Source organism: Diabrotica virgifera, chromosome 6 (assembly GCF_917563875.1).
Source record: "Diabrotica virgifera virgifera chromosome 6, PGI_DIABVI_V3a".
Lineage (NCBI taxonomy): Eukaryota > Metazoa > Arthropoda > Insecta > Coleoptera > Chrysomelidae > Diabrotica > Diabrotica virgifera.
Window position 1 is genome coordinate 174,158,945 of NC_065448.1, and position 17,504 is coordinate 174,176,448.

Sequence of the window (17,504 nt, forward strand, 5' to 3'; positions counted from 1 at the left end):
CCCAAAAATTTTTCGCCTGCGGCTCTTATTCACCGTTTGTATAATTACATTCTTTAATTGAACACCCTCCTTAAATTACCACGAGCCGCCACTGACCAGAATTATAATATCAAATACAAAATTTTCACGAAACCAAAAGTATCCCATATATATGTTAGGGCTACAATTATAACGGTTATGATAAAGTTCTTGGGTACTTGATTTGGTGTTATAAAAACAATTAGAGTAAACTTATATACAGAATTTATTTTCATAAATAACTTAAAGACAGCCGTATAGATAGGTTAAACTGTACAAGAAAATACACACTATGAAGTCTTATAATTAACTTTCTAATCACAAAAGGTTCTTATAAAATGGCATATTAATAATTGTTCTTCAAAATTATTGTAGTAAGGTACTATATTACAATTATTGCTAGTAACATCTAAAGAATATTAGGTGTTGCTTATGCTGGATTTTGTTTGTAAGAGTCCTTTTTCGTTAGGCAGCTCAATGTATATTGGTTGGTTGGTAGCTGTTATGAATCTGTTTTCTGGTGGAATTTTTTGCGGATTCAGGCTGTTGGTCATCTAAAAACCAGATACTCATAAATATAGGTATAATAGATCCATTGAAGATCTTGTAAATTTGTATAAACAATTCTGTGTGATATTAATAAATTATTATGTTTCACATGATAGCTAGTAACTCAATATCGGCCAATATGTTAATAGTTTAAGAGCTAGAGCCGGAAAATCATCGTCATAAGTAATATGGAGTTTGGCATGTGACATGTGTCTCTTGTATATTGATACTTATGACCTCTTTCAGGCTGACACCTCAGTGGATACAGTAAGTAACAATAAAGGATGAAAGGGGAAAGTTAGTGCAGTCATTAAAGGTTTTCACCTACTCTTTTGTTAAACCTCCATCGATTTGCATGAAAATTGGTGACTAGTTAGAGCATACCTCAAGAAACAAAACTAATTTGGTGCCAACTTGCACTTTTGCCCTGGGGATGGAAAAGCCACCCCTTCTCGGGTGTGAAAACTATTTTATTAAAAATAACACCACAAATCGATAGAGCGACAAATTTTAAGTAAAATTTGTTATATCATGTTATTAAAATAAATCAATACTTTTTGAGTTATTAAAGATCAAAGATTTGAATTTTTCATGAAAAACATGCATGGTGTAAAGCGGTTTTTCATAAATAACTCAAAAACTATAAGTCTTATCAAAAAAGTTATAATGATGAAAATTGAGGATAATAAAAAATATAATAGATTTATTATTCGAAAAACCTTCGAGAATTAATTATAAGTGAGTTATAGGTGATTGAATGTATATTTTTTTCGGCTAGTACTTAAATGTATGTATTCAAGCTTAAATAACAGAAAAACGATACATTTTATAAAATATATTTACCAAACACTTGTCAAAGTACTCAGAATAATGTATCAAATGAGCGCCCGGAGAAGTTGGTACCATTAAACATTATGCTACAAACATTTTTCAAAGTTTAGGCTCCAAAAATTTGGAGCTTAATTATTATATTATTTATATAAGTTTTTATAAATTGTTTTAAGACATTTATGTAAAATTTAGCAAAAATGTATTCGAATAAATATGTCAAATGTTGATTATTGGACATCCCCAATTTCTGGACATATTCAGTTTATATTGATAGAAAAAAATTTAATAATATTCAAAATAATATAAAAATAATATTTTACTAACATACTATTAATTAATATGTTCTTTTTATCATCCGTAACTTCACGCATGTGCTCTTAAATAGACGCTAATGTATACGTATGTACATACTTGCTACTGTCATTTCGGAGTCGGCGTTTGTATTGAAGATATAGATATTATATACTACAAAAAATATAACTGTTTTCAACATGGCAACAGAATACACTTGCGTGCTTAAAATAAATTGTACAATTGATACAGATACTGCCGTGAAATTAATTAGTGAAAAAACATTGAAAACTGCAAAAGAAAAATTAAATATTATTAAAAATTGAAATTTAATTATTAAATTATAATCCTAACTTCATTCCCGAAATTCCTTTGAAAATTATTCTGTTAACTAATTTCAAAATAAATATATAAATAGCGTATGTTTTAATTTTCACTTATTCCTAAAAATTTCGAAAGGGTTCTCTTATTTTCATTATCACTTGTTTATCTTTGATGTTATCAACTTCATCTGGAGCTCACTTAAAAGGTATTCTTGAGTACTTTGACAAGTGTTTAGTAAGTATGTATATTTTAGTAAATGCATCGTTTTCCCGTTATTTACGCTTGAATACTCATACTTAGATTTGAGTACTAGCCGAAAAAAATATATATTCAATCAATTATAACTCACTTTTAATTAATTTTAAAAGGTCTTTCACATAACAAATCTATTGAATTTTTTATTATCTTCAATTTTGGTAATCATAATTATTTTGTTAAAACTTATAGTTTTTTAATTATTTATGAAAAACCGCTTTACTCCATGCATTTGTTTCACGAAAAATTCAAATCTTTGATCTTTAATAACTCAAAAAGTATTGATTTATTTTAATAACTTGATATAACAAATGTTGCTTAAAATTTGTCCCCCTATCGATTTGTGGGGTTATTTTTAATAAAATAGTTTTCACCCCGAGAAGGGGTGGTATCCACCCCCAGGGTAAAAGTGCAAGTTGGCACCAAATCAGTTTTGTTTCTTGAGGTATGCTCTAACTAGTCACCAATTTTAATGCAATCGATGGAGGATTAACAAAATAGGAGGTGAAAACCTTTAACGACTGCACTAACTTTCCCCTTTCATCCCTTTATTGCTACTTCCTGTATCCACTGAGGTGTCAGCCTGAAAGGGGTCATAATTGTGAATATACAATGGACACATTTCACAGGAAAAACTCCATATTACTTACGACGATGATTTTTCGGCTCTAGCTCTCCGTCTATAAGGTAAGCCAAAGTTTTTCCCAAAATAAATTTGTGTTAGATGTAATTTTTCTATTGAGATAATTGGGAAAATAATTTGATATACCGGTCTATACGTATAGATGTGATGAAGCAAGTATTTGATAAAATAAGCTAACATACATTAGCCAAGAAATTAAAATCTACCAGAATGCCCCAAAAACCAATTTTGAGTAGTATACATCACGTCAATAAAATGCCCCAAAGGAGCTGTCATTATCTTGCTTCCAAGTAACAGAATTCGTTGATACCAAATACCTAATATTGTTCTGAAGCTATTTCCTGGTGGCATCTTATGCAATTTACTATTTCATTTGGGAATAAGCCACAATTTAAGTTTTAAATTAAATTTATTTGACTTTTCCACTTCGGAAATCTTTATTAAAATATAATCGTTATCAAATAACGCAATAACGATTTCCGAGGTGGAAGTCGAGTTAATTTAAAACTTAAATTGTGGCTTCCCAAATAAAGTAGTAGACCAAATACCTAGTAGCATACACATTTACCACAGGTTCCACAGGAACTTTAGAGCTTTTTAAGTGTGAGCCGTATGGCTAAATCTGGTGATAGTAATGAAGATGGTGGTCGTCATAATTCTTTAAGTAAGAGAAGTTTCTTGAAATTTATCCACGTTTTAAAGACATACACTAAAACGCACATCTCTCAATTAGAAGTAATAGTGACTTACTTTTCTTCTATATAGGAGCACCAAAAGAGTCAAAACACAAATAACAAACGCAGAAGCTGCTGCTGTTACAATTAGCGCAGTGTGGTAGGGAACAACAACAGATACCGGCGATTGAGCCACAACCTCCCGTTGCTCCAATGCGATCAGATTATCAGAATTTATTCCGTCTTGAGAAAGGAGCTTGTGGATTACTCTGGATCTTGTTATGTCTGCTGTCAAGCCAGGCAATCTTTGCTGCATAATCTAAAACAAACAGCAGTAAATAAATTAAAATATAAAAATAATTTTTGTAAAGCCGGGATTTAATAGAGTGTGGCGTGGCACTATTTACCAGTTTACGTCGGCAAAGAGAAATGAAGGATATAATAGTGAAAAGAAAAGAGAGCACGTTTGGCACCCCGCGTTACTGTGAAATAAATAAATATTTACTTTTTAATCAAATCGGTCTGATCATGCCTGTCTCTTCGAGTATCGAGGGTACAATCATGGTCCGAGTGATCTTATCAAAAAGTAAATATGTCACACCGCTCCGTGCCGTCATTTGTAGTGGGTTCGGTCTTTGTCCAAGTATCGTAAATCACAAATTCTGAGGGAAATACCGCTAGTTCACGTTGCGATGATTTCCGTCTTTAGTTTTTATTTTTTATATTACATATTTTCTATTTCTGAAGGCGTGCCATGCAACGATCCGTTGGATGCCAGCTTAATATAATAACTTACCATTTGTTCAAGTTTGTAAGCAATGTCTACTTTGTTGCTACCAATTAGTGAGAATTTAATATAAAGCGCGTCAGGTGTGGTGGATGCTTTTATTCCTTCACTGTTAATGTTTCCTTTAAGACTTTTGATAACTTTTGTTATTTGATTGACTACCGGAATGGCTGATATATCGTCGAATTCTCCTCTAAATCCAAGCGTAACTTCTGCCTTTTCCACGGGTGTAGTCACTAAAAATATTATAATAATAACCATAAGATATGAATATAAAAAAGTAATACCTAAATATTTTTAAGTCCTTCAGACATGTGAGATATTCACTATAATTTTTTTTACAACTAGAATTGGAAATATGCTTTATTTTCACTGAAATTTGCACAATTTTATGGACAAAGCTTACCAAAAGTTAGAAAATACTAAATACCAATATCAATTACAATTTATTACTCAAACATAAATCCTCAATTTTACAAAATAAAATATAATAAAATAAAACAAAAAACAATCTGTTGCAAAATTTAAGTAAATGGCAAATTGCATAATGAATAGTACCTAACTAATAAGTTTGAGTTACAGCATATCATGCCCAAATATAGATAAAAATACTTTAGTAGTCACTTCAGTTACTTGTACATAAAGAAATGTAATGTAATTTCTTAGTTGTTCATTAAGAAACTCTTCTACTGAATAATATCGATGGTTAAGAGCACAGATATAGTATGTCCACTTTTTGCTGATTTTAAGACAACATTATAAAAATATTCAGTAGGGTCATATGAATGTTCTGCATAATTATTGTAAGTCCAGAATGATTGTAAATGGGTTAAACGGCCTTGCCAAAATATAGTATTTCCCATTTGTACTAAAAACCGACTTGCACAGATATTTTATGTCCGTTTGGAAGTGCACAAACATAGTATGTTTTGGGACATACAATGTTAGTGCTCACGCGATCAAACTTATCATGGCTGTAAATATTATTTGACCGGACATGCAGTAACATGCGCCTTATGTTGTATGTCCATACACATTTTCAAAAAAAATATTTTTTAACCCAATAATACATAATATTTTAAAAAATATCTACATTAAGCTAATAATGATACCCGAACTTATTACCCAAACATTATGATAAACGTATGACAAACGTATATCAGCAGTATCAAACAAAAAGTAACGCGAAAACTTCAAAACGTTCTCCTCAACAATTAAGATATTTGGACATACTATATCTGCGCTCTTAACCATCGATATGGTCTTTCAGATAGATAGGCTTCTGTCATTTTGCGGAATTTAGGGAAAGTTGTTGCAGATTTACCTAAGTTGTAAAGGGAGATGGTTGTACCTATATATGTAGTTTTTGTGCAGAATATAATATACCTAGATTTATTTACTAACTCAGTGGACGGGATCGGTAAATAAACATCAAAAGTTGAATTTCTGGTGGAGTAGTCATGATTAGGGCTAGCATGAAATTTAAATAGTAGAAATAGCTCTTTTTATAACTTCTGTGAATTCAAACTATAGGATATTTACTATTAATCGTAAATTGATTTAATAAATATGAAATTCTGTTTTAAAAACAGATATCAGAAGGTCACCTCTACGTCAACTAAACCCCTGTAGAAAGAGTGACGCACTACACCTACCTCGTCACCATAATAAATGAAGAATGGACCAACAACCAAGAGATAAGAAGCTCGAAGAGCATCGAAAAAGCTAATGGACTAAGAGCCGCTATAGGTGAAATTTCTTAATCATTTTAGGCACGATGGGACCCTATAACTTAAATAGTAGAACCTAAAAGAAAAGGTTTGAACACTGTGCCGTCACTTTTCAGTGGCACATGCGTCGACAGTGGCGCATCAAACTTTCCACTTATGGACGGGACAAATAAATTTAAAGGTACCCTCCCTTAATAACAGAATTCAATTTTTTTTTAATTTTTTTAAGTTCTATGTGATTAACACATAAGATTCAGCGTAATTTTAACCCACCACCCCCTTCCCCCTGCCCCCACCATCAAAAACTTCATTTTTCGTTATTATTTTTTTTGCTGGGATGCAATCAATTTTAAGATTTCAAATCAAAAAATTCACACGCATAGTTGAGGCTTTTATAAAACATATCTATTTTTTACAGACCCGTAGGTAGAGTGTACATAACCTCAAAAAATTAAAAAAAAATTTTTTTTTTTGAAAAAAGCGTATAACTTTTTTTGGGGAATAGCTGCAGGTCTAATTTTTTCTTAATCTTGTGTGTTTTATCAAACACTATATTTCTAATTTTTTTTTAGATTTTCCGGTAATGCTCGCCACCTTCAAGAATCCGAAAAACTGCTTTTTGGGGGGTTTTGGGGGATTTTCCCTATTTTATAGACTTCATAATATATCAAATCGATTTCGATTTTATAGGATATATGTAACTTGAAGTAAGTGAGTCCTTTAGAATATTTAAAAATGGGAGAAACACGTTCAAACCCCCCAAACCCCCTTAAAAAACAGTTTTTTTGGATTTTTGAAGGTGACCAGCGTTACAGAAAAATCTCAAAAAATTTAAAAATATAGTGTTTGATAAAATACACAAGACTAAGAAAAAATTAGTTCTGTAGCTATCCCCAAAAAAAAGTTATATATTTTTTTCCAAAAAAAAAATTTTAAAAATTTTTTGAGGTTATGTAAACATAACCTACAGGTCTATAAAAAATAGACGTGTTTTATAAAAGCCTTAACTATGCGTGTGAATTTTTTGAAATTTTAAAATTGATTGCATCCCACCAAAAAAAAAATAAAATCGAAAAATAAAGTTTTTGATGGTGGGGGCAGGGGGAAGGGGGTGGTGGGTTAAAATTACGATGAATCTTATGTCTCAATCACATAGAACTTAAATAAATGAAAAAAATTGAATCCTGGTAGTGAGGGAAGGTATTTTTTAATTTATGTATCCCGTCCATAAGTGGAAAGTTTGATGCGCCACTGTCGACGCATGTGCCACTGAAAAGTGACGGCACAGTGTTCAAACCTTTTCTTTTAGGTTCTACTATTTAAGTTATAGGGTCCCGTCGTGCCTAAAATGATTAGGAAATTTCACCTATAGCGGCTCTTAGTCTATAAATCCACCTTCATCCGGTTGGGAGCCTTCTTCAAGAGTCACAATCTTTCTCTTGACAAGTAAGAATACTGGGATGTTACGTCTTCTCTGTCCTTTTTTATGGTGTCGAATCGTGGAACTTGAACGAAGGTATGTGCAGAAAATTGGAATCTTTGAATGGCGCAGTATTTGAGATGTGGCTATATCGGAGAATATATAAAATTCCGTGGACTGACCGAGCTACAAATGAGGAGGTCCCCAAGGTAATGAAGAAAAACCGAGAGTTACTGACCACCATCAAATCTCGAAAGTTACAATACTTCGGACACATTATGTGAAATGAATCTGGATATGCTATCCTACAAACCACCCTGCAAGGAAAAATATCTGGAAGGCGAGGTCCAGGAAGAAGAAGAACATCCTGGTTAAAAATAACCTCAGAACCTGGTTCAACACAACATCTGAGCAGATTTTCCGCGTTGCTGCAGATAAAGTGAAGATTGCCATGATGATCGTCAACATTTGTCACTGATAGGCACATCAAAAAGATTTTGAAAACACAACACGAGAAATAAATTTTTAAAATAAGAAAATCTACGGTTTTGTTTTGATTTAAATCTGTCTCACTCCATCCTCCGATAGTACTATTTCTAGGTCTACCTGTTGCCAAGAAGGCTCTGAGGAAGAAAAATTTACACCAACACGACCGTAGTTTCTCGATATAAATTAAAACTATTTATATCGCAGTATAGTTAGAACGCCCTCTAACGGGGAATAAGTGAAATGAATTTTTATTTAGCACTTGAAATTAAAAATGTACCTACCTATTTTTGTCACATGATATCGTTCTTAATTTCATTATACCTAGTAAATTCTATAGTATGACCCATTAAAAAAAGTCTTACCGCACAATCTTTCTCCTTTTATAAAAGTGCTTGTATTAGGTAGTTGGTTTCCAGCCTCATCAACACACCAACATGTTTCTTCTTCACACTGAGTTGGCAGGAATTTTCCTTCGTCATCACATTGACCTCCTAGAGATTCGCATCTGCCCTTAGACGGTACTTCCCATTTCATCATTTCGTCATCAAGTTTCATATCTGATGGTTCGTCTTCATCGTCAAATGATCCAATTTGCATCATTAATTCTTCCAAAACTAAAACAGATCATAGCTTTTAATATATACATATTTAAACCATTATAAGTAAGATGAAGTAGTTTTCAACCCTAATAGCAATATTAATAATATTTAAAAATATTAAAATATTACTAAAAGATTTTTAAATTGAAAACTTATTGGTCCATTTCCCTGGTGACACCTCCAAGGCTTCTACAATGTGCAAGCCAGATGGATGCTGCAGTGAAGACAAAAGGGAAGGAATTCTACACTATGCAATTCACAACCCCCGTCTGCAGCTTGGTAAAGTTCCAACGGAACTTTAATATTTTTAAATATTATTAATATTGCCATTAGGATTAAAAACTACTTCATCTTTCAATTGCCAGATGACGCTAGTCACCTAGTCCATTCACATCAGTTGCGGTGTGGGGGATGAACTCTCGGTGTTGGTCACTTAGAGTATGGAGTAGCAGGCCTACGTTCTCTCCGATGAGACTCCAACAAGAGTCGAAAACCGTCGATTCAGAGTGCTGGACTGCGCTCCGTATTCTAAGTGAAAAATAAGATTATTTTGCCTTCGCATTGCAACTGAATAAAAATGGTATACATTTTTATTTTTATTTTATATTAGTATTACTCCTATAGAGTAACTAGGTCCATTTTTCGTTGGAACTTTACCAAGCTGCAGACGGGGGTTGTGAATTGCATAGTGTAGAATTCCTTCCCTTTTGTCTTCAATGCAGCATCCATCTGGCTTGCATATTGTAGAAGCCTTGGAGGTGTCACCAGGGAAATGGACCAATAAGTTTTCAATTTAAAAATCTTTTAGTAATATTTTAATATTTTTAAATATTATTAATATTGCTATTAGGATTAAAAACTACTTCATCTTTCAATTGCCAGATGACGCTAGTCACCTAGTCCATTCACGTCAGTTGCGGTGTGGGGGATGAACTCTCGGTGTTGGTCACTTAGAGTATGGAGTAGCAGGCCTACATTCTCTCCGATGAGACTCCAACAAGAGTCGAAAATCGTCGATTCAGAGTGCTGGACTGCGCTCCGTATTCTAAGTGAAAAATAAGATTGTTTTGCCTTCTCATTGCAACTGAATAAAAATGGTATACATTTTTATTTTTACATTATAAGTAATTGTAGACTTTAATGCTAAAACCGCAATGCTAAATAAATTAGCAGCATTCGAATTGTGGTGCTATCGACGAATCCTTAAGATATCGTGGGTTTTGCGCACTACCAATGAAAATGTTCTCCAAATGATGAATTCAGAACGTCTGCTCATAAACACCATACAGAGGAGAAAAACAGAATACTTCGCCCATATAATTAGAGGGCGTAAATACTATCTACTTCGCCTTATAATGCAAAGAAAAGTGGATGAAAAGAGATGGATTGGTCGAAAGAATCTTCGATGGTTGCGTAATATTATACCATATTATACCAATAACCACAATGGTGTGGTTCCACGGTAGAAGAATTATTTCGCGCAGCAGCCGATAGAGAGAGGTTTCAGGAACTGGTAAACATGATGACGGCCAACGTTTGAATACGGACACGACACCTGAAGAAGAAGAAGGCTTTAATGCCAAGATAGGATAATGTCGGCACAAAGACAGTGTTGGTGAATTTGGACTAGGTAAAAGTAATCAGAGAGCGGACAGGATAAACATGAATTTTGCCAGGATGCAGAAATGATGTCACTAATACAGGGTTTAAATTAGTTAATTTATTTTTTAATTTAATGAATTGAATGAATTTATTCCATATACTTTTGCGACATACTGTATAACCCTTGCATAGGATTTTACAATGTTTAGTTAAACTCACCCAAGTCAGCTTCTGAAACGAAATCGGACCTATCAGTCGCCCAATGCCTTGCTTGTCTAAAGTTACACTCTGGTTCTGCTCCTCTGGTCAGAGTACCCTTTAAGGGTTCTCCTTGTGGTGTTACACACCAACAAACACCAACGTGTTCTAGACATTGAACAGCTTGCCAAGCTCCAGTCGTGGGTTCGCATCTAGGAGTGAACGTTGGTTTCTTGTAATGCTCTGCAGCCTTCTGATTCTTTTCTCTGAGACGTTCGCATTGAGTTAGCACTGTAAACATAAATAGTTATATTGAAGAAAATCTCCTCAAAACGAAAAAACCAAAGATTTTGCACCTGTATTAAAATTTTATATTGAAATTTGAAAAATTTGTTCATATTCTTCTACGTATCCTCCATAGTAGAATTAGAGATAAATGTGAAGAAGGTCAGGATGAAACACAATTTTGGCTTCAGTAATGGACTGGGAACCCGGGACGCACTCTTTGCACTAAATCTATTATTGCAAAAATGCCGAGATCAAAGGAAAGACGTCTTTGCTGTATTTATTGACTATGAAAAGGCCTTTGATCTAGTACAGCATCACAAATTAATTGAAAGATCAAAAGATAAAGGAGTTGATAGTCAAGACGCACGAATCATAGAAAAATTATTCTGGCCTCAAACAGCGAAAGCTTGCATAAATGAAAAATCAACACAAATATGTAAAATACAAAGAGGTGTCAGACAGGGTTGCATACTGTCCCCAATGTTGTTCAATTTATATTTAAATCAGAATGTCAGAATATTTAAAGAAGCGCTGCATAATTTGGAATGGGGCTTGAAAGTTAATGGAATTCTGATGAATGCAATCAGATATGCAGACGATACAGTTATTTTAAGTGATGACATGAATGGATTACAATGCCTTTTAAATGCCATTGATACAGTGGGAAGAGAGTTTAGCCTTTAGAAACATAAACTGTTCAAAAACAAAATACATGGTGTTTAGCCATTTGGCACATCAAGATTCACGGTTATATGATGATGGTCACATAACTTAAAGAGTACCTACCTAGTTTTAAATATCTTGGTTGCCATATTACTGAACAACTAGATCCAGATAAAGAAATAAAATGTAGAATCGCGATAGCCCGCACAAAATTTTTAAAAATGGGATCATTCTTCTGTAATGATAACTTGCAACTTCAGCTTCGAAAGCGCATGATTAAATGTTATATTTGGTCAGTCCTATTATACGGTGGCGAAGTATGGACATTAAAACTATCTATAATTAATCGTTTGGAGGCCTTTGAAATGTGGCTGCACTGACGTATACTAAAAATACCATGGACGGCTATGCTGACAAATGTGGTAGTCTTAGGAGAGCAAATGCTGCTCGCGAGCTGCTTGATAACTTCAAATGTAGAAAGATGGCCTATTTTGGACACGCGGTAGGGGGAGACCGATATAATATTCTTCAACTTATTATGATGGGTAAAGTCGAAGGACGCAGAGGAATTAGTAGAAAACAGGCCTCTTGGTTGAAGAATATCAGGGAGTAGACAGAAATAAAGAATAGCTCGAGATAGAGACAGTTTCGCTATGTTAATCGCCAACGTCAAAGTGACTTGATAGGGCACGTTAAGAAGAAGAAGTTCACATTCTTCAATCCTATAAGCACCTGTCACAATGCCTTTACTACAGTCTATACTTTATGTAAGTTAATGAAATTTTATGTCTACTTATTACTGTTAATATTTTTTGTAACAACACTACACATTTAAGTTCTTTAGTTTTTCGATTCTATTCAATTCGATTCGGCGCGCCTCGATTTTTGGAATGACGCTAAATAGGATTTCGTAATCCTTGCAAAACATTATACCGAGAGATAAGAAGTATTCATTTCAAAAATATTGCTATACCTGGACAAACTATGTTGCACATATTTTCTGTATGGAAGTTATTATGGTTCCCTTGACATCCTTTAAATATAAATTGTTCACATTTATTAGTTTTTGAGTTAAAGAAAAATCTCGTTAGATTTCTGACTTCTGTTTCATCTATACATGCTCCTACATCTAATGGTTCAAAGCATACATCTCCTAAAATAATATTTAAATTTAGAGACTATTATTGCCCACTTTATGTGAAGCTAAATACTTACTAGGTTTAGGGCAACATACGGCATATTCTCCAACAGGACTTAGTTGACATTTGTGAGACGACGGACAGTTTTCATAATCAGGTCCACAAGTTACAAGTTCTTCGGTACTTCCCAGTTTTAATGGTTCACCATTTTGGCATGGGTTTTCTTTTTTGGGAAGACACATTGGCACTGGAGGACAAGGTAAATTGACGCATTCCACTGCTACTAGCCTGCATGTCTCTCCTTCTCCTCTACAGGTTATCTTAGAACATGGATCTATGCACTCACAAGTTCTACAGCCGTTCTTGTCAATTTCGTAGCCTGAAATATATTTATAAACCATAATTAGTTAGAATAACCAGCACCATTAGAAAATTAACGGATTTTGTCGCCAAATTTGGTCGCCAAATTTGGACACCCTAAGAAGATAGGTGAAGAAGAAAAACAGCTTTGGAAGAAAAACGAGCATATTTAGTGAGACAGGTTTAACCGACATTAGCCTAATCTTGGAAATTTTTATGGAACAGTCTTAGAAGCAATAATGAACTACTCTTAGAACTCACCACTCTTACTAAAATAAAGAAAAATAATATAGAATATATCCAAATAACGGCAACATAAAACACAAGATACAGAGACGTAAAGAAAGCATTAATAATACTATTAGTAAAGAAAATAACTACACTCAATATGAATATTTGTTAAAAAAAACTATTATTTTCCGTCAAATTATAGTCGTAAAAAATCAAGTTTGAAAAATAGGACACTTCTAAAACAATATCAAGAAATTTCAATAGGAAAGTGCATAATCTTGCACAATCAATATACATTGCCGCCTATGCAGACGGTATCAGCATTATGTCTCACAGAACGGAAGAGGCGGCAGAAACATATTCGCAACTAAAATAGTGACAAAAGAGATCGGGCTAAAAATAAATAGTCAAAAGACAAAAAAGCTAACACAGGTAAGAGCTAGATGAAACAGACGCACAGTTGAATTAGAGGACGAGAGTTTCACATATTTGAAAGTTACACAGACGGAACAGAAAAAAACAGAAATTGGAAGGAGAATAGTAAGGAGAAACAAAAATTATTTTTCACTCGACAATTCGTTCCGCTCTAAAAACATCCACTGGAGATTCAAAATCAGGGTTTATAAACTATTATTAGACCAACGGTATGTTATGGATGCGAGACATGGGTGATGACAGAAAAGACAAAGAGAAAGCTGGAAGTCTTTAAAAGAAAAGTCCTAAGGAAGATACTTGGACCTATTAACGAAACCGGAGCATGGAGATCTAGGTACAACCATGAACTCTAGCACATATTCAAAGAGACAACGATCTCAGAATTCGTTAAACTTCAAAGACTTCGATGGACTGATCATGTAGTGATAATGGCGACCGAAAGATTGCCGAAAAGAGTCCTAGATAGTAACATGCAGGTCGCAAGACCAAAAGGAAGGTCACGTGAGAACCTGTAGAAGATGGGCGCGGAACCGGCAAGGTTGAAGGCACAGTTTGGAGGAGGTCAAGGCTCGATTTGGGCTATAGCGCCTTGGAGAGAGAGAAATCAAAGTACAAAAGTCAGACGAATTTTTTTTTTGCTTGAACAATGGCTTTGGCAGAGCCAATTAGCCAGACTTGTTTGTGATTGATTGCAGATTCATGGCCATAAATTTCTTATTTCATAACATAAGTACTACAATATTATTTTTTTGATACAATATATTATTATATTATATTTTTTTTATTATATATTTTAGTTTGTGGTAATCACTTTTTAACTTCTATTTTTTTTGTTATTTTTTTACTTGTTTTTTTATTTTTCTTGTCTTTTTTTTGTATCTATCTTTTTTTATTTATTTATTTTTTTTGTTATTATTATTTTATTATACGTTCTTTTTTTTATATATTATTTTTTTTCTTTTTAAAACCAAATTAACAAATTATTCCTAGTTTACAACTCGTATTTACATAATTTAACATATTTATAAATGAGATGAAGAATTTCCATATCATTTGTAAATGGTTTATTGGGAAACAACATTTTAAATTTTTTAATTCCTTATAAAGGTCGTTTACGTTATTTATCTGTAAATGACATTCTAATATGACATATGTTAGATCTCCGATTTTGCCACAAGTACAATTGGGAGTATCTGCCAAGCCGATTCTATGCAAGTAAGATGGAGTAAAAGCATGATTTGCTCTCAGCCGATTATTGGTCTTTATAAAATGTCTATTATATTCTGTGTAAAACCATCTTCTTGAGGATATCCTAGGGTTACAATGAGCAAAATTTGAGCCAGTATTACATTCTCTGTAATGCAATTGCCAATTATTTTTAAGTTTTTGTCTGCTAAAAGTATCAATAACTGAAGCTGGAATTAAATTTTTGTTTATTTTTTCTCCGATTATACAGTGAGCACGTAAAGGTTGGAATAAATTCATTTTCTCAAGAGCGGACAATTTTGGAAAAAAATCCCGAAACAGGTCAATTTTTGTTTTTAAATTACGACTTTTTGGCATATATATCATACTAGTGGCGTCACCCGTCTGGGCGTGATGACGTCATCGATGATTTTTTTAAATGAGAATAGGGGTGGTATGATAGCTCATTTGAAAGGTAATTCAATTCTTTATTCAGTAATATAAACATTAACATAATTATTTATACAGGATGCCTAAAAAAATTTTTTTGAATTAAATTTATTGACATAAAAAGAAGAATGTGTGTAATTTATTTAATTCAAAATACATTTTACTGCTATCAGAAAACAGAAAAAAATGTTTTTTGGCAAATAAATGTTGTTTTTTGCTTAAATTCAATAAGTATTAAAGCAGCCACCCACCAGCCTCGTGACAATTTGAACATTTAATTTAAGCCAATATCAATGATTATTTTTTAAATATTCATTTTTTCTGTTTTCTGAGAGCAGTAAAATGTATTTTGAATTAAATAAATTACATATATTCTTCTTTTTATGTCAATAAATTTAATCCAAAAACAAAATTTTTGGACACCCTGTATAAATAATTATGTTAATGTTTATATTACTGAATAGAGAATTGAATTACCTTTCAAATGAGCTATCACACGACCACTATTCTCATTTAAAAAAATCATCGATGACGTCATCACGCCCAGATGGGTGACGTCACTAGTATGATATATATGCCAAAAAGTCGTAATTTAAAAATAAAAATTGACCTGTTTCGGGATTTTTTTCCAAAATCGTTCATTCTCGAGAAAATGAATTTATTCCAACCTTTACGTGCTCACTGTATAAGTTGATTTAGCAAATTTGTCAACTATTTTAATGCCATTTATTCCCGAATGACCCTTAATCCAAACAATTGTTACACTTACTCCTAATTGTATAGTTTCAAACAGAGTTTTAAGAATATTCAATTCGATGTGGTTTATGTGTTTGACTGTTTGAATGTTACTAAATCTGTCCACCACGCTTTTACTGTCAGTAAATATACCTAACATAATACTTGTTAGTTGGATTCAGTAGTACATACTGAAGAGCAAACATTACTGCTATCATTTCTGCTGTGTATATTCAGCATTCAATGGGTAAGCTATACTGATGATGGTAATTTTTATTTTCGTGGAACACTGCACAGCCCGTTCCATTTGCGGCTTTTGACCCATCGGTAAATATGTACTGAAAATTTGACCATTTTTCTCTAATAAGTATATCAAACATATTTGGCGGTAAATGTGAGTTTAAATAACATGTTTTAACCTTGTTAAAAAATGTTTTTGTCATTTCACTGTAGTAAGACGAAAATTTTATTTTACCGAAAGATCTGGTGAGTGAGAAGATTATCGTAAAGCTCTGAGTGAATATAAGAAGAAGCTGAGGAGAAAAAGAGAATCGTGCAGAAGGCATCGGAGAAATAGGACACTCGAAAATATCAAGGCTCCATAAAGTATAGCTTCCCTCCAAAATAAGTGAAGTGAATAAACTCAGAATGATGAAGAAACCCTGAAAGATTTTTTCAAGGTGCACTGTCTTGAGTCCAAAACAAAATTGATACCGTTATAGACGGAGAGGCGGCACCGAAAAATCTCTTGAATTTACTAAAGCTAGTTATTTCACAGTTGATTACCGTGATTGTGTAGAGAAACATACTGCGGTCGGTCAAGCGAAACGTAGAACAATGGTTACTGAGAGGGTATCAAAGTTGCTTACCTGCGGAGGTAATTAAATCCATTTACTAAGGCTGAAAATCAGTACACACATTCTAAATTGAATATAAATAAAAGTTATTATAGTCGGTCAGCTGTATGACGGGACAGAGCCGGTCGGTCGGCCCCAATGAATATACAGGGTTATTCACTATATTTTGACACCCTTGTAAACTGCTTTTTATTTACAGAATTAGAAAACAATGTAAAATACAAAAGTTATTCGATTTTTTAATTACGATTTTTTGACATATATATATATATATATATATATATATATATATATATATATATATATATATATATATATATATATATATATATATATATATATATATATATATATATATATATATATTAAGAGCTAGGACAATTCAGAAGATTGTAAAATATTGTAATTTATTGAATTGTAATTTAATGAATTGTATTATAAATGGCCCTACACCGAAAGGTACTAATGGGTCTACTGATTAAGTAGTAAAGTATATATATATATATATATATATATATATATATATATATATATATATATAAACAAATGAAATAGAGAATGCGGAAAAATCCCCTTACGAACAATTCACACATCCACTACTTCGGGCTGGGAAAAATTTTTTGAATAGAATCGAAATTAAAAAAAAAAAAAATTAAAAAAAAATAAAAATTTTTTGAAGAGGGCGAAACACATTTCTAAGAACTGGTGTTTGGATCTTCGATTCTATTCAAAAAATTTTTCCCAGCCCGAA

The 17,504-nt window shown here is 32.9% G+C and overlaps 1 protein-coding gene across 1 annotated transcript in view; it reads right to left on the reverse strand.

The window, feature by feature from the left end:
* Positions 1–226: 226 nt before the first annotated feature.
* Positions 227–17,504, reverse strand: part of LOC114329915 (balbiani ring protein 3) — a 298,548-nt gene continuing 281,270 nt past the window's right edge. Inside the window, exons 15-21 of the mRNA XM_028279193.2 lie at positions 12,577–12,879; positions 12,335–12,514; positions 10,432–10,701; positions 8,374–8,625; positions 4,382–4,608; positions 3,662–3,904; positions 227–572 (exon numbers count right to left, since the gene is read on the reverse strand). Of these exons, the coding sequence (XP_028134994.2) occupies positions 438–572; positions 3,662–3,904; positions 4,382–4,608; positions 8,374–8,625; positions 10,432–10,701; positions 12,335–12,514; positions 12,577–12,879 (1,610 nt within the window). The 3' untranslated portion in view covers positions 227–437. The remainder of the gene's footprint in view (positions 573–3,661; positions 3,905–4,381; positions 4,609–8,373; positions 8,626–10,431; positions 10,702–12,334; positions 12,515–12,576; positions 12,880–17,504) is intronic.